At 34.6% G+C, this 25,005-nt stretch overlaps 1 protein-coding gene across 2 annotated transcripts in view; it reads left to right on the plus strand.

Moving 5' to 3' along the window:
• Positions 1 to 25,005, plus strand: part of LOC141449260 (glutamate receptor 1-like) — a 950,852-nt gene that overhangs the window by 757,112 nt on the left and 168,735 nt on the right. For both annotated transcript variants that reach the window (XR_012455423.1, XM_074118495.1), the window contains exon 6: positions 3,430 to 3,550. Coding sequence is in view for 1 of the 2 variants with exons in the window: in XM_074118495.1 (XP_073974596.1) it covers positions 3,430 to 3,550 (121 nt within the window). In the remaining variant the exon portion in view is untranslated. The remainder of the gene's footprint in view (positions 1 to 3,429; positions 3,551 to 25,005) is intronic.

Below are 25,005 nucleotides of genomic sequence, written 5' to 3' on the forward strand. Positions count from 1 at the left end.
CTGTTGAGGTTACTACTCCAGAAATCATTGATAAAATCCATGATATGGTGATGGATGACAGAAGAGTGAAGGTGCGTGAGATTGCTAGTGCTGTGGGCATCTCGAATGAACGGGTACATAATATTTTGCATCAACATTTGGACATGACAAAGCTATCCGCAAGATGGGTGCCGCGATTGCTCACGCTTGACCAAAAACGAAATCGTGTATGTAAAGTGTTGCAAGGACGGTTTGCAGCTGTTCCAGAAGAATCCGCAGGACTTTAAGCGTCGTTTCGTCACTGTGGATGAAACATGGATACATCACTACACTCCTAAGACCAAAGAACAATCTAAACAATGGGTTACCAAGGGAAAATCTGCGCCAAAAAAGGCGAAGACCGTTCCTTCGGCCGGAAAGATTATGGCGACTGTCTTTTAAGATTCGCAAGGAATAATCCTCATCGACTATCTGGAAAAGGGTAAAACTATTATTAAAGGTGCATATTATTCATCGTTATTGGACCGTTTGAAAACCGAGCTGCAAGAAAAACGCCCACGATTGGCCCACAAAAAAGTCCTTTTTCCATCACGACAACGCACCAGCTCACACCTCAGCAGTTGTGGTCGCAAAATTAATTAATAGAAATAGGGTTCCAACTCGTTTCACATCCCCCCTATTCTCCAGACTTGGCTCCCTCGGACTACTATTTGTTCCCCAATATGAAGAAATGGCTGGCGGGAAAAAGATTTTATTCAAACGAGGAGGTGATTGCAGAAACGAATGGCTATTTTTCAGACTTGGACAAATCCTATTATTCGGAAGGGATCAACAAACTAGAGCAGCGTTGGACGGAGTGTATAAGCCTAAAAGGAGACTATGTTGAAAAAGAAAAAAGGTTTACCCCCAAAAATTAAGTAGTTTTTATTTTTGCACGGACTTTTCAAACGACCCTCGTAGGTTTGAAGAATAGCAAGTTTCAAACTTATTCAGTTAACTGCGATGCTGCATGTTTTTACTTTTTCGCGGTTTTCTTCAGCCATCTTTCTAGATTTTGTTTTAATCACGCATTGATACAAAAGCAATTTAAATGCTATCTATAACCTTTGGTTTGATCATTACATTACCGTCGTTATTTATTTATGCGAATATAATGAATATAAAAAAACAACGAGAAAAATGTTATAAGAAGTGATGAACATTCCTACAATTTAAGAGGCAAAAATGACTTACATTTGCCTAGAAGGAGATTATTTACAAGGCATGATGGCAGCCAGGATGTTCAACAAAATTCCTTAATCAATAAGAAATACAGATAAAAAGGCATTTCAGAAAATTATTAGACTTTTTATTGAATAATACATTTTATGAAAAGGAGGACTTCATGACTAGAGATGAAATGTTACCCACTTCAAAGTTGAGTGAACTAACATTGTTTGACGGATCAGTCCAAAGTTTATTATAACTAGTTTATTATGATTATTATGACGAGCCTATTGTATGTGAAATATGTGTACAGGCAAAATATAATATATTCTATTCTATTCTATCATAGTTCTAAAACGCAAATGACGACAAATGCTTTTGTAGTAGTTGAAATAAAGCAAGTGTTTACAAAATATCAAATAAAATGTATAATTTTACTCATATTTTGTTTGTTAAAAAAATCGACAACCCAAAGCAAATAACCACATTTAGACTTTCCTTCAGATAAAGCACACTTGTGTAAGGTTTTGTTCAATTATGTTTGTTAAAAGAGACTTCCATAACACTTGTTTCGTCCCGTTTTACCCGTTAAGCCAACTGAATTTTTAAGATGTTTAGTTTAAAATTTTGAAAACTTAACTCTTGAGCAAATGGGCATTAGTGCCCCAAGAGGTAGTACTAAAAAAAAAAAAAAAAAAAAAAAAAATGAACAAAATTTGACCCACGTCTCAAAAAAGGTTCGCCATCCCTGCACTAGCTCATCACCTATCCTACAGCGTGCTCATTTCGTTGCTACATGAGCCCATTGTGACATTGGGTTGCAGTAGATATTTCTCCATGCCAAATAATGTTTCTATTTTAATGCATCTCCTTGCTAAAGATGCACGTTTATGAGTGTGAATATAGTAAAAGCCCTCTAAATTATCAGAGGCGGTCCGCTCCCAAATCTACGACCAAGTTAGCATTATGTTTTACATTCCAAAAAGTAAAACAAATTCAATAAAAAGTCTAATAATTTTCTGAAATGCCTTTTTATCTGTATTTCTTATTGATTAAGGAATTTTGTTGAACATCCTGGCTGCCATCATGCCTTGTCGGACGTAAACAATCTCCTTCTAGGCAAATGTAAGTCATTTTTGCTTCTTAAAGAATCCAAGTAGTCTGTTACGTGATTTTCTTATCCACTTCGACTGTTGTCGAATTAATGCTAGTAGAATAAGAACAAGCAAATAAAGCTCAAATCACTTAAACAAGTATCTGTTTAATAAAACAAAGTCTGGTAGCCTTAGAGTAATAAACAAGGCATTGAATGTAGTTACTTTCTTTAAAGACATATTTATAAATCGTAAAAGGAACCTCTTCAAATGATGACATTCTATTTACTTTAAGAGAAAATAACAATACTGTAAAACACCAAATAACAACGTAGGTATACATACCTGAATGAAGTTGAAACGTAACGTGAATGCGTGACTGAGCTAGTATAAGTGTGTCATTACAAGGAGTATCTACGAAGCGGCGCTTGTTGCATTCATAAGAGAGTGTAATATCTTAAAATATTATTACCATCTTTGCAGGGGGTAAACTACACTCTCCCATTCACAGTCTCAGCGTGCTTCTTAGGAGCAGAAAGGACAGAAATATAAGAGCACATCTGGCAATTACATATAACACTCTCGTGCTGTTGTTAACTGTGCTACCATGTTATTCTAATTGTATAGACTGTATAATGTTTAAGTAAAGTATTTAGAACAATTACTATTACCTTCATTGTGGTTATTATTATTATTCTAATAATATATTAGCGTAATTGGAGACTTCAAAACTCGCTGGAGGCGCCCTGAAAAACAAAATGGAAAGAAGACTCAACCAGAACTTTATTCTGCCAAACTTCTGAATGACTCATTCGCCACCAGCCGTGTGAGAAAGAACCCGGTCGATCCGCTTTATTTATAATATTAATTCTTCAAATTTGCAAAAATTGTAATTTTTTTTACTGTACAGTTCCTTCTCTTGCCATTAAAGTAGTAGTGGAGTATGATCGACTGAAATTAATCGATGTAATGTAGTTTAAAATATCGATTTATATTGAGTAGGAAATTATAAATGTGTATATGATTAAGTTGACTTTTTGTTGAAGGTATGATGGTTAACTGGTCAACTATTTGGTTACATTCAGTTAGTTGCATTCTTGTGTAACCAAATTTTAAGAGGAAAACCTCAAATTTCACTTTTTATTTCTAGATGGGGTAATAAGTACGTGGTTCTGGACTGCCCGACGGAAATGGCCAAGGAAATAGTTGTCACCCACGTCAGAGATATCGCCATGGGCAAGAGGACCTATCATTATCTGTTAAGTGGTCTTGTGAGTAAACTTTATACTTTTATTTTAGATATTAATTGTTTTAATTGCAAAATAATTTAATCGCAAAAACATGTTTGGTTAAAATTATGGTAAGATATGCGCGTAGCAAGACTCACAAGAAACATATCTGCCAAGAAAAAACACTGCTTCAATATAACCAATTTTCTGCGCTGTTTCATGCCACGAGCAAATATTGGATACACCACTTCTAATGTGCGTCTAAATCCATTTGATTTTACCGCACAAGTTTGCGCTGATCGCTGATCTCAGTATTTAAATAATCTTTAGTAACTTTTGGAAGATGTCCATCAAGGGAGTACTTACAACGTTAATTTTTATTTCAATTAATAAAACTTGACGTTTTTTTTTTTCATTAATCTTTTGACTATTGATCACAGATAATGGCTTTGACAGTGACAAATAGGCTTATTCTACAGCATCTTCAACAACCAGAAATGGAAGATAAAAACAGAAAGTATAAAATTGACGCCTTTACTACAAATCTTACAGGAACTGGTTGCTTCATTGATATTTTCCTCGCGTCAATGTTGTCTGCACTAAAAGACTCACAATTCTTGCTAAACACGTCACAGACTCTTAAGCATCTTTACACTGCACCCGATTTCTATCTATTAACAATAAATAATTGTTTACAAATCTTAATTGATAAATTGATTTGGGCCGGATAACTTCTTGATCTACCTAGACAGCTCTCAACCATTTCTTTTGAAAATTATTTCTCTTATTGTTACTAAACGCTCTCCATTTTCGTGCAAACATATTTTATATCTTCAAACTCAAGTAATTGGACAAAAGACCCAACCTACAGATTTAATGATTAATAGTTTATTGCCACTTGTTACAATCAATCTAAGTTAAATGGTAAACTATTCTTTACTATGCAAATATTTCGTATATGAAAATGGCCAGCAAAAAGGTCTGTGACATCTAATTAATTCTAAACAGTATTAATAAAAATTTAATGCAGTAAAATTACTTGAATGATATCATTATTATAATCTATGAATAAAACGCGTAAGCTTTTTCGAACGTTTCTAACTCGTTGATATTATTACTACGTATAATTTCCATTGAAGTTGTAGTTTAATATTTTTTTAATTATCATTTAACTTTTAAAATAATCAATAATGCAATTTTCCGGAAAATTCCAAACCTTTAAAAGTCGATACTTTAAAGTTGCTTATCTGCTTTATAGATTTTCTTAACATTTGGGATACGTAAGCAATACTTTCATTATAACTTGATATTGCGTAACAGCGGAACTTTATCTACCATTGGAGAGATTGTTTAAAGTGATGCCTAGAATTGCTGTTTCCAAATCTTCGCAAAAACAATCTTCTTCGTCAAACATTTCGAATAAAAATGGAAGGTATTTTTTGTAGGTAAACATCAATTTCGTATTAGAAATTAAACCGCGAATACGTTACTTTCACTTAAGAAAAGTAATTAAAATTAAACGGCGATTACAGTACTTCTCCCAAAATGGGTAAAGAGAAATTAAACAGCGAAACCGACAATACTTGTCCTGCTATTTCTTCTTCCTGTCAGATTTTATTGAAATGGGGCGAAGATTTACCGAGAAAACTATTAAGAACTATTTCTTAATATTGTTGTTCATTCTTTTTGGTGACTGATTCATAGTTTCAATAGGATGAAAAAATAATTGCCATTTCAGTCGAGTAAAATTTATTTTGCCGAGCTTTCGACCTAGGGACTAGGTCATCTTCAGGGCTGTGGAACATATTTACAGTTTGTTAACAATGATTCTGTTGAAATGAATATGTATAATAAAACGAAATTTACAAAAATTATTTACCTAGTTTAGAAAGTAATACATTTACATTTCAGGGTTGGTGTGTCTTCTGACTTGTCTTTTCATTGACTGAGTGTGATCGGTCTATGTGTAATATGTGTTAGGTTGTGTGGAAGTCAGTGTTGCCAATTGTCAAGTATTTTGTAGTAAGTTTGCTTATATGTTGTTTAAATTGTTCGTGTCTGTTTTGAAATTTAAACTGTTTTCTGTCTTAGATATGTATATCATTTCTAGCATAACTATTTCTTAATAGTTCAAGAGGGGGACCATCTTACGTGGAGGCGAACTACTTTCTTAAAGTATATACCCAAAAAGCCATAACTAAGAGCTATATTTCGAATTGACTGAGAATTCATTCATGAAAATCAGTTCACGCGTCGATAATTTGAACGATTTCATTACTTCCCGTTAGTAACTGTAAGAGCAGGGTGGCACTTTAATGTCACGTACGGAAGCTCTAACCACTTCTTTCTGCCAAAGTTTATCAAAATCGTGATAAGAGTTATTTGCACCTAATAAATGTTTAAGATGGGGTCGTACATAAATGAGGCTAACTCCTCCCTCACTCATAGAAAGTACAGCACTCAGATTCCCCATAAGGCACATCTACACGAAATTCCGAATCGAATGACACCTCATTCATGAAAATCGGTGAGCGCGTTTCGGCGCTACGTTGTTTACAAACTTTTTTTTCAAAATTTATTAAATCTATGTGTTTGCAAAATAATTTCTCCTGTAAACAAGGATTTGCCCTATATTTTAAAGAAAATTCGGGAATTTTATGTTTGATAGAAATAGAGAAAAAAAAAATTTGTCAAATTTGGGTGATTTCCAACATTACGCTTTTTAAGTGCAGTTTTTGACGATCAACACTAATGCACCTATCGGAAAGTTCTAATAAAATTGAACTTAAAGTATGCAACTTCGTACGCTATGCCTCTTCAACATATTTCACTTTATTAATCACCTGTAATGTGGCTACCATCAATAACATTATAATGTAGTATTGTCACAAATTCTTTAAAATTTGGCACGAATATAATATTTTCTCTAGAAGTTAAACTAAACAATGAAAATGGAACAGTAAAGTAGAGAGTATTTGTTCGATTCCCTTACTTTATTATCCACTTTTTTGCTATCATGACTTTCTCTGATTGTATTCTATTGTCTTACTGACAGAAAATCTGCTATTAGTTGCCGTCAGCATTTTATGACTGACCTAATAAATCCGGCTTACCATTTTTATGCTGAACAATTTCTTATTGATAAGTTCAGATGCCATCGTTGAAAAATGTTTTAAATCAGCAGTTATTGAATCATTTTTAGCCCGCCCCATTGTATTCTATTTCCATATCATTCCACATTTCTTATTTACTCGAATCCTCGTATGAGTTAAAAAAATAAAATAAATTGAGAACAATACATTTGCTCATGCATTAAAATAAAACGAAAAATGTTTTCTAATAATATATTTAAGTCATTACATTTTATTCATATGATTACTTTAATCAATTAACATGATAAATTCTATCATTATCTATTGATTTAATGTTTTATAAAGTATCGTTGCCTCATGAAAATATTCAATTCAAATCGTGAATGCGGTTACGTCATTAATTTTTGACACATATATGGTCACAATTGACATAAGTGATTATGCACAAGTTAGCTGATATAGCTTTGCTTCTAACTTTTGACATTATTATTATTATTATTATTATTATTGGAACATGGGGTGCTTCTGAATTCTTTGGTACTTGAAAATAATCGAAGAAAATCAAGCATGGAGAGAGAGAAGCTGAATTCTGGTATCAACCGACACCAGTACTCAAGCATGGAGAGAGAGAAGCTGAATTCTGGTATCAACCTACACCAGCACTCAAGCATGGAAAGAGAAGCTGAATTCTGGTATCAACCTACACCAGCACTCAAGCATGGAAAGAGAAGCTGAATTCTGGTACCAACCGACACCAGCACTCAAGCATGGAAAGAGAAGCTGAATTCTGGTATCAACCGACACCAGTACTCAAGCATGGAGAGAGAGAAGCTGAATTCTGGTATCAACCGACACCAGTACTCAAGCATGGAAAGAGAAGCTGAATTCTGGTACCAACCGTCACCAGTACTCAAACATGGAGAGAGAGAGAAGCTGAATTCTGGTATCAACTGACACCAGTACTCAAGCATGGAGAGAGAGAAGCTGAATTCTGGTATCAACCTACACCAGCACTCAAGAATGGAAAGAGAAGCTGAATTCTGGTATCAACCGACACCAGTACTCAAGCATGGAAAGAGAAGCTGAATTCTGGTATCAACCTACACCAGTACTCAAGCTTGGAGAGAGAGAAGCTGAATTCTGGTATCAACCGACACCAGTACTCAAGCGTGGAGAGAGAGAGAGAGAGAAAGAAAGAAAGAAAGAAAGAAAGAAACTTTTATTTTGTCCTGGGACAATATCCCTTAAGGACAACAAACAAAATTTAAATTACAAAATTATTTACAATAAGTTCTCTATAAGTAAAAGCAATATAAAAGTAAAATTATTATAACAAAAATTACATTGAAATACACTTAATTAATAGATATAAAACTAAATAATAAATTCTCTAATGAGAAGCGTCTTCTATGAAGGACTGCATTAAGAAATCATACAATGCATTTTTAAATGAAGCTATTGTACTTTTATGAATTAATGTAAGAGGTAAAGAATTCCAGAAAAGAGAAGATTGCACAAGAAATGAATTTTTATAGGTAACTGTTCGATATGGAGAAATATAAAATTTGAAATTAGCAGTTCTGGTATTTTTTAAATCTAATTGGGCCTTCCTAATAAACAGATTAAATAAATATTCAGGACGTTTATTTTTTAGAAGCATAAACAGAAACCTTCCCAATAAATACTTCCTTCTATACTTGACATTCAGCCAATTAAAAAAAATAAAATGAGGAGTAATATGCTGAGAGAGAGAGAGAGAGAGAGAGAAGCTGAATTCTGGTAACAACCGACACCAGTACTCAAGCATGGAGAGTGAGAAGCTGAATTCTGGTATCAATCGAATAAATATGTGTAAAGTTTGAGTCTAAAACCCCCACTAAAATATAATATTGTGTTTTTCAGTTTTTAACTTGTAGCAGTTCTTAAGTAAAAGGTTTAACTTAGCATGTGCTTAATAACTTAGGAGCGAAAAACAAGATAAAAGGTGAAAGTCCACTTCCATAATTTTGAACAAAAGTGCAGAATATCTACATGAGATGCTAGGAGCAAATTCAGCAGACTGTCCATTGGTTTACAGCTTACTGTTCCTTGATGTTGCCTGTAAAACGATAAAAATGCCGCGTTGGCTTAGACCTATTAAAGACGAGCTAAGATGTATTGTGGTTCTGGGTTCGATACACGGTATAGGCTATGGATTGTATTTAATATTCAATATGAGTAACTTATAGTAAAGTATGTTTGCTATCCGCCTTCGTACGTGACATAATTGGAAGTAAAACCGGCCTGAAAAAATAGGTATTCCTTTCCTCTCTTTAATTCTATGATAATAATAAAAATGGTGTTTAGGATTAGCCGGTAATAATCAATACAACCTGATATCACTATTGATGGAAACGATAAGACAGTTATATATAATTTCTAGCCAATCTCAAGGGAAATCAACTCTCTCCAGAGAGGATGTAAGGATCAAACAAATCTTAAGGATCATGATATCTCTTTTCAAGAGGAAAGTATTCTTCTACCTCCTTTCTCTCATCCTGTGGCTTTGCTTCCTCCCCTCTCCTCCTCCTCGTCCTTCTTCTCGTATTTTTTGTTAGAGGTGTACTCCTCCTCCTCAGCCCAGTCGTCTCTATAAAACAGAACACATCGTAAATTCTCCTTTTCTTTTTGACATCGTTCTTGCTAACATTCCCTTCTTAATACTACACAGTTGCCCAAAAGTTTTATACATATATATGTTTATTTTTTAATATTTAACATAAAATGTAAACTTAAGAAAATTCTTTTGGTACATTTTATCATTCGTTAAGATTTTTTCAGTTCTTAGTACATATTACTAAATCTTTTAAACAATTTATTTCCTTGAGCATATGACATAATTTGGTATCTCAAACAAGTCTTGTTAACTGACTTTATTGACTTTGTTTATACACTTATAAATTACATACATATTATGAATAAAATTTAAATTAAAGTGCAAGAACATCTTTGGTCCTTGGCGCTAGAAGCCTTTTTGTGAGCACTGCCGGTCTTCGTTTAGTGGTACAGGCAACATTGTCCATCACCAGGCATGAGCTGTAAGAAACTCCTTGGTAGAGAGAATCAAAAAGGCAACATTTGGATTCGAACCCGGGATCTATGCGTGGGAATGCAAAGCACTAAGCTCTGAGCTAATATCTTCCCTATTATTATTATCCAAATTTACTCTCGTCATGCATGGTGCGAAATGGCAGTCACCTGGAAATCGGCAATCCCCAGGGACATTAGCGCCAGATTATTGTTATTATTACTATTATCTTTAATTTTACGCCATGCAGATAAAAAAGAGAAAAGAAATCTGTTGATGTAACTTAATTTGCAAAAGGAACCATCTTGGTGTGCTCTTGCCGAACTTTATGGCACAACTTCCTGCAAAGTAATAATATATCTTCTTTCAAACCCATTTTTCTTCGTTAATGCAACTAGTTCTGGAGGCCCAGATGACCACAGGGACCTCATAGACAAGGAAGGTACTATTCTATTCTATTTTTTATTATCTTTTTCTTTTTTTTGTCGAATATATGTGAGGCAGTTATTTTTGCTGCCGACACTCTAGATTTAGAAGCTTGTACTTGCTACATAGGCATAGTCAGAGATATCAATCAAATGTACTTGACCTTGCTCTTCGGCATTCAAGGCTCTGTAGATGATGGTTCGGTCAGCACGAGACGTCTTCTGTGGACAAGACTTTGGAGGTCTTCACGGACCAGTGGAGGGTTGTACGTGAAGTAAGAAGAAGTGCACCGCAACAGGTTAGGGTTTCTAGCGAGATGCACTTTCTATAGGACATCTTACCTCGTCATGTACTTGCACTTAGGGACGAGCGACGTGCAAGCCACTAGCCGAATGATGCACATTCGAGAGTTCACATCAAGAACAGAGTTTCACCGCCTATATCTGGTATATTTGAGTACGAGTAATGAGTCGCCTCCACAATGTGCGCCAAATTTTACATCGAATTCTGTACTCCAAATTGATTAACCAACCTCTGATGTTGATGAAACCGGAACCAGGGATTCATGAGACGTGCGAGCTATGTTAAGAAGGATTAAGTCAGAGATGTTATCCATCACTGCGAGCCTAACTACATTTTTATCAAAATTATTTAGAGTAAGGTTTTCTAAAGCAAAATGGAAGAGTTCGCGTTTTATTTTGGTATGTGCACTGAAATTAACATTTAGTTTGAGGGCGTCGATATTAAAAAAGGATTTCAATCAACACTACAGCACCAAATTTTTAGAGATATAAAGTCGTTTTTAAAAGCTTACATAGTTTACATAGAGTTACATAGATTTTATAACATATCAACTCATCAAGAATCTTTTAATTTTTTGGTCTTCGATCAATTCTCTCAATTTTAGATAGCCTTGATGAAAACAGTGTGACAGCAACGAGCGCAAAAAGCACATCAAAAAACCACTTGGTGTATTTAAGTAACCGAAATGTAGAATCGTACTGTGACCAATTAATGAACTGAATCCGACTCTAAGTAATCAATCCATCTAATAGAAACGTAGAGGTATTTCTAAATCATTTGGTACACGCTACCAAATTGATCGTTAGGGGTCCTGGGTAATTCTCAAGCCCTAATTGTTACTAAATAGGCATTCAACTAACATCACTGTGGTGCATCGACTTCATTTTGACACAGAGTCGCTCAGTTTCAAATTCGCAGCAATTGGGATTCCTATCTTTGAAAAATTATGTAAAAAATGATAACTAAATACAATTTATATGTCAACGCACAATCTTTAGCTTTTGGTTTGATCATTTCACAAAATTTCTTGCCATGTAGTAAATGTTGAGTTAACATTGGTTACGAGTAGCTAATCATTTTGTGATGTGATAACAGAGGAAAAATATATAATTTTTAATTATAAAAATTATAACTGGTGGTGCCAGTCAGACGCTAGTATTTAGGTCCAGTGCCGCGGTCAGTGCACGGGCAAAAAGGGACCGCCGCCAAAGACACACCGCTTTCAAAAGGGCCATTTATACGGTCAGTATACAGTGACCACCTGGCTACAAACACTCAAAGGACCGAATACCTGGCTACAGCCCTTTGATAACTTCCAACACCTGTCACCGGCCTATTCAAGACTAGGGTCAACACACGGCAAGAGATGTTTGAGTGTGACCCGTAATTACAAGACTTGTCAATGTGTGGTCATGGCTATATATGGTCTCGCTACAGGAAGTGGGAATCAGTCGAGGATTATTCTTCAGTATTTTACCAGCGTAACATCAAGATTCTACCAGCGAGTTACACCGCGAGCGCGTCCCTATCTAAGTATTTAAACATATATCTATTTAACGTCATTGTAGTTGTGCATTCTAGTTACAATTTAAATCATTTTAAATTATTGTAGTATATCTTTACAAACGTCTAAATTATTGTTAATATATATATTTATTTATTTTCGTAAACTCGTAATTCATATTCCGAATATCAACTCATTAAAATCTCTAACCATTTCCCGCATCATAAACCTCCTCTTCAAGTCATCTGAACCCTTTACAATTTTATATCTATAGTTTCAAATTAAGACCTAACCATTAATTTTTACAGAAATGCAGTGTTCACTGATTTCTAGTCTGCCTATAAGAATAAAAAATACAGTAATGCTGTAAATACTCCGTCTATATTGCATGGGTTCATTGAGGAAATCTTATTGGATGGTCCTAACACCCAAAATAAGGATAAACCTCCATGTTAATACAAAATGTTTGCGAAATGTAATGCGAAAAGTTTTTTCAAATTAAGTGATTGCACTGGCTTTACTTTTGCAAAAAGAAAATCGACTTTTCAAACAAAGACTGGTATAACATTTTGTTTTGTTGGAGAGAAAAAGCGAGAGATATTGTGCGGTTGAAAACCACCTGCGTGCAGCTCATATTTCATACAAAGCCTAAACAACAAGTGGTAGCGAACCGGGTGCTGTGGCTGTTGGATTTCCAGACTTATTAGTATTATCGTACAGTGAGGACATGGCATTACTATTCCCACTGTTGTCCCTAAGTACATATTGTCCCATAAAAAATACAACTGTCCAATGTTCTGTCGCATACTAACCCCTGGCTACATTGGTTTAAACGAACATAATTCTGGATACAAATAATTTTGTGATTTTGATGATTTAGTGATTTGTTTTTAGAGTCGATTAAAAAAGCAAAAAACAAAAATTTAACGACAATTCTTAAAAGATGCGATAAAAAATAAATTTCAGACTGAAGGACCAACGTACCATTCATTCTAAAAAAGTTTGATGAAACCATCTTACAATTTTTTTACTTTATTTTCAATTGAAATGTCTTTTTTTTTTAATGTTCTTTTTAAAGGTGCTCAAGATCTATGGTCCTTCGCACCTGACAATGTTGCTGAATGACACTACACTAGTTCATTCTAAACTAAAACTATCATTCTAACAAAAAACACTCATGCATATAAATACATTCATCCAAATATCGTAAATACAATCACACACATTAAATCTAGCTACAATGCATTTGTTCGTTCAGTCATTTTAAGTTTACTTATACTTATAGCAATTAGTGTGAAATAAATAACTACTTTTTAAAATCTGAATGGCTGAAACACTATTAACAACACATTTTGATTTCCCAAATTACTGATGAGAAGTCACAAAATAAAATTTCGTTTAATAATTAATTGTATAAATATTTACTGCTCAAATATTGTGAAGTTCTAGGGCTCTGCCTAAAGTGCTCTTTTTCTGAATAATGCGCTTTTTCCAGCTCAAAAATAATTAATACTAATTAAATATTTTATTAAAACGATCTCCTTAACTTTCTTATTTAAGATTTAGTCAATTAAGAGCGATCTCAACAGAAAAATTGTAGAGTACCTACTAAATCTCAGCATTTATCTGTCAACGAATATATAAAAAAAAAATAATAAGATTCATTAAATTCTCGAATGAGCCGCTTTTGCTTACAGAAAAATACCTCTCGAGCTGTTAGTTTGTTGTTTAAATTTCTCGGAGGTGGATAATGGTTCTCCTGAATATGACAGGACCAAAAATATATTCGTTAATTTAGGGATAATCAGAGATAAAATTGTAAACCCTAAAAAGAATTTTTCTAGCAAAAAAGCTGTAGGTTTTTAGAAGTGCTTTTTGAAACTGTTACATTAGATTTTTCCTGATTTCTATTTAAATATAGTAAGCTCATTATGACTAATTTTTCTCAGAGCTTTCACTCGAAATGATGTTTTTTGAGGGTTTTTTTAGTAAAAAGGAAAAACAAAATTCTGCGAATTATCCGTAAGTACCTTTCCTTGAATTGTAAGGTGGTTTGTGGCACATAAAAGGTATTTATTTCCTGGCTTATCGCAACTTGGACATTAGCGCCATCTAGTTGTTTAAAAACCACTCGAACAGGGATGGTGCACCCCTATCGCTTGCCTATTGCACTAATCTCTCTCTCTTAACTATCATCTTCATAGCACTAATCTGATGGGAAAAACAAAACGTCATTTTCGAAGTAGTATCGAGTGATTTTATTCCATATCTTTGAATTTTACAAAACTAAATTGTAGTTTATCGGAGCAATAACAGTTATCACCTTAACACTAAACATTACCAATATTAATAAACTTATTGGTAAACATAACCAATGAAATTTTATACGACGCTGGCGTTTCTGCTCTGACAAGAGAAAAAGGACCCGAGACCTACTGTACCGGGCACCATATTGTCGGTCTCAAGATCCTAGAAGCTCATTCTGCCTGGACACCACTTTGTGATGGGCGCAACACGTCTGCAGTGGACCTACTATTGGTGACGAAGGTTCAAGCGAATATGTGACTTAGTGGTGTGATACTACCGGCTAAGGTCAGACAAAGAAGTAATACGTATTGAATCTGCTGGTCAGGATCTGAGAAGATCGATCTGGCCGCTAGAGACATTGTAGTCATTCTCCGCTCTTCTAGAGCCAAGGCAAGAGCGAGATTTCTTACGCAATCGTTGAAATTGGGCCGACTATCAGCAGAATGCGTTTAAATCTTGAGTTATCGTACTATGGAGCAAGAAGAAGTAGGTGCTAAAGAAGTAGGGTAATGTGGAGGAACAGAAAAGAGATGAAAGATGCTAGTTGAAGCTAACAACAACAGCAGTAGCAGATATATCTTTGACTCCTAATTTCTGAATGAACTGTTGCGTCTGAATTGGGTTAAGGCAAGAAGTTTTTAAACTTGGTCGTCAGTTAGTTTATCAAAAAGATCCATTTCTTTATAAAGGACTAGAAGAAGAACAAATATTAGGAGAGTTAAGATAGAAATGGGGGTTTGTTCAGTGGGAAGAAGATTCATGCCCGGCTTTTAAATGATATAAGTCTTGAGGAGGTCTGAAACAGTGAGAAGACTGTTGGGTATGGAGAGAGGAGCAGCGTCCCTAGACTGATGAACTACCCTCCGACTAAACTTAGTTATTGTGGAGCTGTGGAGACTGGAAACAGCAGAGGACGGGTTTGATGACACCATGCACAGTGTGCGCATGAGAGATCACCCTGTTCATCTCCTACAGCTTCCCATCTCTTCTCAAGCAGCCAAGCACTCTTCCCACTAATGTAACAAGCAACACACTTGCTTCTTCTTTCTGGCGCAATCCAACTCATTTCGTACTTCACACACACTCCTCTTCTACTCTTTGTTAGCCTAACACACCACCTCTATACGTGTGCGTGGTCGTTCGAGTAAGGTCTCTTCTTCATCACTGCCAACATCTTTTCTAATGGTTAACTTAATGGAACATATTTCACCAAAGCTATGTTGATAAAAATGTCTATAATACAATTTATCAATGTTTTTCCTCCTCTTAGCTGCTTTACTTGTTCTTGACACTATAGTGTTAGATTTTCCAACATTTTAAATATTATCGCTTACCCAAATAATTTTCTCGACTACTCAAAATATTAATGCAAATGAAAAACAATAGAGAGCGTCCATCTTTCTAAGAATAATTAGCGAGAAAAAAGGTTTAATGTAATGTTAAAAATAAGAAGCGGAAAGAAACTTCGGCACTTCCTGAATAAAAAGATTTCAGAATGAATTAAACATCAGTGGAAATAATGAAAACCTATTTGTGAAATGGTATGGACAGATGCTTGGGATTTGCGCCTCATTCATAAAAGATTCCCTAAGGATGAACAATTTTCATTTGAGAAACAGAAATGCTCTCAAGTTCTGAATGGGTAAATCCACTAAACTTAACACCCATTATGCGGACTATCCCTGGACTTACAACTAGGACTTCTTAATGGAGTTGAGAATTTTGATTAAGATCTAATGATGTTGTTGGCCTAATCTTTAAGCTTAGATTTTAGTCCTTGGTGTTCTGTAGTGTGACTTACCTGGAATAAATTTTATTGTTTTCAGGACGATGTCATGGCGCGATTACCTTGGGGAGAATCGAATAAGCACTGGGAATATTCACTTTGAAGTTCGATTAATGGTGTATTTCTCGAATTTCAAGGAATAGTAAACCGGTCGCTACGTCAACATGGATTTACTTCCCATTAGGAATACAATTTCGCTATTAGGGACGCTGATAAATTAATGCAGAGTATACTTACATTATGTAATATCGGTTGGCAGTGGACTAATTGTAAGACTTAATTTTTGGAATCCTGTATTAAACGACATAATTATTGAGCCAAGTAGAAATTTACATGACCATGTTTCCTATCATACCTTCCTTAAGTAGTAGGAATCAACACTCTTGTCCAAGCTGCCTTGCTGCAGGACTTAATAATAATAACAATAATAATGTTTCAAATGAAAGTATTAACCTGCTTGCTTTAGGAATAAAACAAATTAAAGAATAAACGGAACTACTTACGAAAGCAAAATCGGAAAACACCGGAAAAACTTATTTATAAAATTTTGATACAAATTTGTAATATTTATAATATTTAATCCCTGTTATAGTAATATAATATTAAGAGCGGTCATTACTTTGAAATGCTCCATTAGGGTGAAGCCTACTTCCACACCTCTTCCTAATACTCCTTAAATGCACTTTTTTTCTGACAAAATTATCAAAATAAAAGTTTTAACCAATAAGACTGCAATGAACATAAGATGCGGTTTAATCAACAGTGCTGGATAATATCTTAGCAGGGATCCCTGATCAGTTCCGGACTTACATCTATCATCATCGCCTTTTACCCACACGGTGGGGGTTCGCGATAAAAAAACAATGAAGTCTCTTAGTTGAGTTTTGTCATCAACTTGGCCGTTTACTCCTTGCCTTTTGTGGATCATCAGGTGAATTGGTGGGTTTTCTTACAATTCGCTACTTCCGAAGTTTTCATCAATTGCAGAAAAGTCTTCACCCATTAGGCAGAGTAATTTTATATGGGTTCTAAATATTATGAACACTAGTTATTCTCTTAAAAATGCCCAGTTCCAACAAAATTATAGTCAAATGGAATGCAGTTTTTTCTAAACTCCTACAGTAATAAAAAAGAGTTGTATTACTTTAAGATGAAATATCGTACTGCAAGTTGAGCAGTTTCATAATTTTATTTTTAACAAAATATATATATACTTAGTAATTAAAAAATATTTTTCATTTTACCCAAATTGACTTTATTTAAGTTCTTTTAAGCATAATACGCAAAACTAAAGTTTTTCACATAATTACATTAAGCTCATGGTGCTCATAATTAATTTATTGCGGTTAACTGAAGCTCTTGTAGGAAATTGGTTCCATATTTAGGGTAGCATTATTATTGTGGAAAGCGCTATTGAGTTAGCAATAAGTGAACTAGATTCATCTAATAATTACTAAGAGTAGCTCTCTTATTGGCTACATAATGTAGATAGGAGAAATGGTGGTTGCGCTAGGTAGCTTTTAGCGCATTACTTAATGTGTGGTAAATATTACATTACTCTTTGGAGAGTGTCATCTCACTTATTATCGACTCAAAATTCAAATACAAGAATTAAGTTATTTTAAAAATTTTACTGTAGTTTTTTTTTTTGTTTATCAATAATATTTGAATTTCTCTTACAAATTCAAAAGAGGAAGTATTGCAATCGTGTCTATTTTTAGTTTTCATCGGAAAGATGATATTCAGATTACTGGAGATGGACTTTTGGAGGAGAAGGTAGCGTATCCCCTAATAATGCGATTAGAGTCAATGTAGCCATCAAGAAAACTATAGTGAATACTATAGAATCTAAGCGCCTAAAATGGTAGGTAGGTAGATCGCTAGCCAAAAAGAGTTCACAACTATCTCCCGAAAGAAAGACGCAAACGGGGCAGACCAAGGAAGCGCTGGATGGAGGATGTAGAGTCTAGCATGGCTGCTAAAGGACTCAAAGAAGGAGATTCACTGGGCCGAGAATTATGGCTTTTGGGTATCGAGGATATGACCAAAAAGTTGTTACACCTCCCACAAACCGAAAACGTACTATTTGGCATCAGGTATTATGTCACTCCAACTGGGATTAAGTAAGTACAAGTATAAGATCCTAATGCATAGCAACGTCGATGCACTTTTATGTCCTAACAGGATTTTAATTGACTATCCGTTCTATTCGATCAGATCTTGGCAAAATTCAAATAAATCGCTTTTCTAGACAGTCAACTAAGACGACTGAGGCATCGCTGGCCACGTTAACACCTGGAGGTTAACTTTTGGATAACCCTTATTTACGCGAATCATTCTTATTAGAGTGATTTACTTATTTCTTTGACTTCTTATATGAATAGCATGATTTTAAGAATTTTAAATAAAGTGAAAAACTAAATAAAAATTGCGTTCCAAGGAAATGGCAACCCTGTACTAATGGGCATTTCATGGATGATACAAATAGTGTGTAAATATTATATTTTAAAATAATTAAGAGAAAATAATCGCAGCCATTGTATTTTTGTCAAAGGTATTACTGAACTAAACTCAGTTCGGTATCATACTGCAGTTAAAAAAAATAAAGGAATGCTAATTTGTTCATTGTTCACTACGATCAGGTACCGGCGGACTGAGGCGATAAGTTTAACATACTTTAATATAAATTTTTCACAAGAAAAAATTAAATAAAGTTCCAAGCAAATTCCGTGGCGCTTTTAACAAACGGCAATTTCGGGGAAACAAGTTTCAGGGTTCACAATTTCCTTGAGTGGCAAAGACCACTTTTAGGGAGAGAGAGCAGAATTTAATTGTTGATAAATTAAAAGTTTTCTGAGAATATATTTTAATAACTGAAGTCACAATTTCCAATGACAAAGGTTCTTTATTAATAAAATAAATATATAGATATAATATATATTTTCTTGGAGGCGGAATTTTAATTGAAAATTATTCTTTAAGAAATAAATTATTACAGATTTTTAAATATCCTATTTGTAAAGGTGATTAGGAATGAAAGAATCGTTTAGGAAAAATCCCTAATGTTAGAAGTTGATATCTATAGTAACGCTAACTGTGACTGTAGGAGAGGGCTGTTGCATCCGATTATTGGGCCTAGAGGAAACGACCTTGGCCTACGTAGAAGGAAACTACCAGCTCGCCTCCAGTTGTGAGCGCCCAAACAGAGATTTAGCAGTTTCTTTGCTCTCAATGTTTCACGAAAATAACTGTGCGCCATTATATTCAATTATGGTAAGGACGTGAATCATACGTATTATTCTAATGAAAAATCTCTCAAATGGCATGACTGTTTTCAGAGAACATTTAAGAAGAAAAATATATTGTACCTGCTATTTCAGAAGAGCAATACTTTGTAACAATAGAAACTTGGACAATGAGATTCTTTGAACTAGTAACTTTAGTTGGTATTAGTGAATGTGGTTCTATTAAGACAACACTGTATGGTACATTAGTCAATCCTTAGAATTTTTGACTATAAACATTTAAGAGGACTTGAGTAAAACATTCAAACTTACAAAACGAGAAATTATTAATGATTAGAAACGTAGAGGTACCGGCAAGACAACATGGCGGAGACAATCAGCGAAATCACCGGTACTTTAACACGTTTCCTAAAAACAGGTACCACAAGTGTGCATCGTCACGAAAAGACTGATATTTTGATATCTTGGGAATAAGTGTCCTGTTATGAGTGCGCAACAAAAGCAAAATCATCTATGAGGGAAACTATTTATGTGAAACAATTCTTTCAGTATGGAAAGCTGAAAACTTCTCTTGTCAGACAAGAAACGCTGTGAAAAGTGTTCAGTTCTGAACGAAGGTAGCAGAATATTATATGAGTTTTTTTTTTTTAATTTGTTTATTTATTTTGCAACTGTATCTAGTACAATAGACAAAAGTGATGAGAGATAAGGGATGGCGCAAATACACATGTGTACATACATACAGGCGTACATACATGTGCGCCAAGGGCTTGAGTGGAGTGAACGACGACTATCCAGTGATGGAAGCCACGTTGGCAAGCTTAGGCAGCAACCATCCTAGGAGGTCGGTGTTGTGTTGAGATGATCGCGTGGCCACCGCCGCTTTAGTCTGCGCTGTGGATTTGAAGGAAGTGTTGTAGACATGTTGTGGAACAGAGGGTTGTAATGACTATGTAGATTTGAGTGGAGTTTTGTATATCGAGATTGGGCTATTTCAGAATTGAGAGGAATATTGAGATCAGAGTGTATTGTGTGATTGATGACGTAGAAGGGAGCGTTAACTATTGCTCTTAGAATTTTAGATTGCGAGGTTTGAAGTCGGTTGATGTTCGATTTTTTGGCGCTTGTGTATTTTTAAATTTAAAAAATTGGAATCTGAATTGGAGGAAAAAGGGCAAGCGTTGAAGCCTCTTCATTTAAACTAGTTGGATTTGAAACCAGTGATTTTTTATTGTTAGGGTGGAAGGATAGAATAAAGAATTTCTATTGTATGGCGCTAAACGTAGAAAAATGTTTCAGTATTTAAATATGTTCAGAGAACTTTTATTTTTAACGTTTCCATTAGATGTACTTGTGAAGCATTTTTTTTTTTTTTTTTTTTTTTTTTTTTTTTTTTTTTTTTTTTTTTTTTGCCTACCAACAGTAGCCCTGCTGATAGGGAGTTTATTTACAGTATCGCATAACATGTACCACTGTTTGTACAACATGTTATTATATACAATGCAATCCATAATTAAATACTAAACTATATATACATAATAGTAATAATAAACTACATATACCTACCTAATAATAATAATAATATTAATATTAATAAACAAACTATACATAATAATAATAATAATAAACAATAAAATATATATACATAATAATAAACTATATATACATAATAATGCAGAATTATATCTACAATTTCTAATATACATACATGCAATACATAAAACTCTTTACAATATATAAATACACCCTAAGAACCAATATATTTAATACAGACTAATATACAATATATTTATAATACACACTAGTATACAATATATATACATTTATAATACATAACGCTATTTACAACATTTATACATATTATTATATTTTTTATATACATAACATAATGCGTACCATTTCCATCAAAATTTCAGTCAGTCTAGTCAAAAAAATGTCTATCGATATTGAATGTATAAATTTGTCAAATGTTGGTAACTTGTCTCTTGATAGGAGTAAAGATCTCTCGATGGGCCAGTTGTGTCCTGTTGTCGTAACGTCTTGTATTAGTTGATGTCTGTACCGGTCCAGAAACGGGCAGTCATATATTAAGTGGGTCCAAGTTTGTTCTGTAGTATTGTCGCAAGGGCAGCTGCTGTCGTCAATTATATGAAATCTGCGCAAGTAGTGTCTAGTTCGTCCATGTCCTGTCAGTACTTGCGTTAGTTTGTAATTAATTTTAAAATGTCCCATTTGTTTCCGGTCTCGTATCGTCGGTATGAACTTGTGTGTCTCCCTGCCCTTAGTCGTGTTCTGCCAGTCTTCTTCCCATTTCTCCACACCTAACGCTTTCAGTTTGTTTTTCAGATAAGCTTTAGGTGCTTTGTGGTAGTAAGACTGTAGTTCAGTACTTGTGAAGCATTGTGACGAGAGATCTGCCCTATTTGCGTAGTTATTCATTATTAAGACCAGAGCTGTTAGACTTGCTCTTTATTGTTCTAGTAGCTCTAAGGAGCGTATTACAAATACTTATATAAATATTTATATACAATCTAAACTAGACGTCTCGGTAGACGAGCGGTAAGAAGCGCGGCTCGCAAAACTAAGGAGTATTGTAGCCCTGAGTTCGATTCCCGGTCTAGGCCTTGGATTTTATCTAACGGTTAATAAAAGAAATTTACAGTAAAGTGCTTTTGCTAGTCGCCTCCGTCTACCTGATCGGTAATTGCACGTAATATCCGCTTGAAAAAAATAGGCATTACTTTATCCTTTACTTTATTGTATTTTATATATTTATATAATATTATATTTTTACTACAAACGGAATAAAAAGATAAATTGTGAGAATTTGAGTATAATATTAATATGATAGGCAGTGACGTTGACATAAGAGTCCTTGAAGGATCTCTCTTGAGATATGGATTTTGAACTTGTCCAACCTGTCTCCAGTAAATATTGACTGAGATGTCCCGGACAGGCATTTCTATTGCTTTTAACTCACCAGCTTTTATAAACTTCTTTTTTTTTTTGTAGGCTATAGTTTGCTGATTTCTCAACCCCCTCTTAGTGGATCTTGCACCAGACAGCGTAATAATGTCATTCTTTCTCAAATGTTTTGGGAAAGTACAAAGTTTAAATCTTCTCAACAAAAACTTAAAAGTTTACGAAGTTAAGTATAAGGGTTGATTAAACGCCAAAAAGTATACAAAGCAGATAGTACCCGACATTTCATTCATACTTCAGTTTGAAATTTCAGCCACTTAAAAACGAAAGAAAGAGCTTATTTGTTTTATTCAAATTTAAAGAATTAACCAACACTGATCATAGCCAAGACGAAGCATTAATAATAATTTTTAAGTAATAATGAAATGTTACAATGTTATTGGCATGCGACAGTAATAAAAATATAATTGAAATATAAAATAATTAATTGATAATAAAGTCTTACCTTGTTTAATGAATATCCATTAACACTGTCACCGGAGCAATAAACTGAAAGAAGCTTTGGGCACCAATCATCTCAGTTATTGACGCGCCTTAAATTAAAATAACAGATAAAGCTAGGATTACTTTGTGGAACCTTACACCTTCAACTCTGTAAAAACAATGAGCAATGTTTTGTACTTAGAGAAGTAATCAATATATCCTAACTGATGATATGTAGTTAATAAGTATTTCAGATATTTTTCTGTACTCTTGGAAATAAAATATGATAAAAATAAAGGATGAAAAATATTTTGAAGTCTCACTGACAAGAGATATTTGAGAATTGTTGAAAGGAAAGTCCAGATGAGTTAGGTCAAGATAACTGCCAGCCTCTGGGCGTAATCAGCGGAAAAAAAAGCCAGAGGAAATAGTTTGCGCTGGTTTAGACATAACAGTAGATATAGTTTTTGTTCCGATGATGGCCAGGGTGGCTTATCCGGTTCTGGTTGATAGAGAAGTAGGGTGAGGGAAGATGGTAGGATGATGTAAGCTGGATTCTGTATATCCGGCAATACAGACAGATATATCCTTAGTTTAGTAGTATTTATTTATTTTTTTGTCCACTTTTCTCATTGCTTGTTTTGTTGATGTAAAGTAGCGAACTGCCGTTACTTATTCTGTTTTTCTTCTTTTTGTCTAATGTAAGGCGACATCCGCTACATGATAGTATTTTTCTTTACTGAGACCGGAAATCCTTAAAAACACTTATAGGGATTCCAGTTGGGTCTATCTCAGAACCTCTGGGTCCACTGTGGTAGTGCACCGAACTATTTATTTCTCTTATGTTTTCTGTTGTCAAGGCAAACAAGTCTAAATTAATTAGCAAGTTATTTAATAAAAAGAAGTCTCACTTTATTGGTCTCATTAATAAATAACTACACGAATTCGACGAAACTTTCGACTCAAATTTATTATGCTTCATAAGTGCAACTGAATAAAAACAAAACACTTAAGCAAACTAAGTTTCCTATAAAAGCAATTCTCCCGATTCGGCGCCGCCCTACTGAGGAAACTGACCTCTCCCACTCAACCAGATCAGCAAGTATCTCTGCTTTAGGATCCGTTGCTAAAAAGCTTCAAAACATTCCTTTTGCCTAGAATTCAATAATCCATTTTCTTTGAATTAAATTGCTCATATCCAGAAACCGCTTTTATTCATTAAGAAAGTCCAACTTTCAATATCCATGACATTTCTTCAAAATTAATAATTATTTATTTCGCTTACTTAGTCACTGCCTCATCTGCCTTGCGGTGTAGAGTTGAAGAATTGTTTTTCTTCTAATCGGTTTTATTTCGGAGATGTGGAGGATTGGTCCACAGTTTCTTTTAGTGGTATGGATGGATTGCCTCCCTTAGGCCTCTCATTTGCCCTGAGCTCCTTCTGAGTTTTGTACTCCTACTTCCTCAGACGATGGTCTGACCCATTCTGGTCAGGTGCATTTGTTGATCGTTTAGATTACGCAGGGGACACCACGAGCAGGCGATCAACTTCACCTCCTTTTGTTATTATTATTTTTTAATGATCATAATTAATTTTTATATCTACAAGAAAAGTTATATTTTACTAATAAAATTTGCAAATTGCTTTCAGCTACTTAAAAAAAAAGAAGAAAGAATTGAAATACAAAAAAGGGAAAAAAGTTATTGAGCACAAATGTATTCACACTTTTCTCATTCATTGAAAGCCTCAAAAGAATTGAAACTGATGTTCCTTACTTCTAAAATAGTTCGCTTCTTTGGGTTAAAAATCACTAAATTACGAGTTTAGAAACATCCCAATTCGCCCTGCAAGAAAAAGTTCAAAAGCCAACCATCTGCAGGAAAAATGATGCTTACAATTTTTTGGGACTCACAAGGCGTAGTACTGGAACATAATCAGGAAAGGGGCATAACAATAAACAGTGCGCGTTACAGTGAGATGCTTACTGACTAGTTGAAGCCTGCAATTCGAAACAAATGCCGAGGACTGCTGTCAAAAGGTGTTGTGGTGTTGCACAACAATGCCCGTCCACATACTGCTACGCCAACACTGCTGAAACGCTTCAGAAACTCAATTTTGAAGTCCTGGATCATCCTCCGTATAGTCCTGACCTTGCTCCATCGGATTTCCACTTGTTTGGTCCACTCAAAGAGGCATTAAGGGGCCGTAGATTTACCTCGGATGAAGCAGTAAAAGAAGCGGTGCATTCCTGGCTAGCAGCTCAACCAAAATCCTTCTTTTATGACGGCTTCAGAAAGCTTGTGCAACGATAGACCAAGTGCATTTGTATTACAATAAAATTTATAACTACATTGCGGATAA

This window comes from Rhodnius prolixus, unplaced genomic scaffold, assembly GCF_049639745.1.
Source record: "Rhodnius prolixus isolate KJV_2025 unplaced genomic scaffold, Rpr scaffold_2, whole genome shotgun sequence".
Taxonomy (NCBI): Eukaryota; Metazoa; Arthropoda; class Insecta; order Hemiptera; family Reduviidae; genus Rhodnius; species Rhodnius prolixus.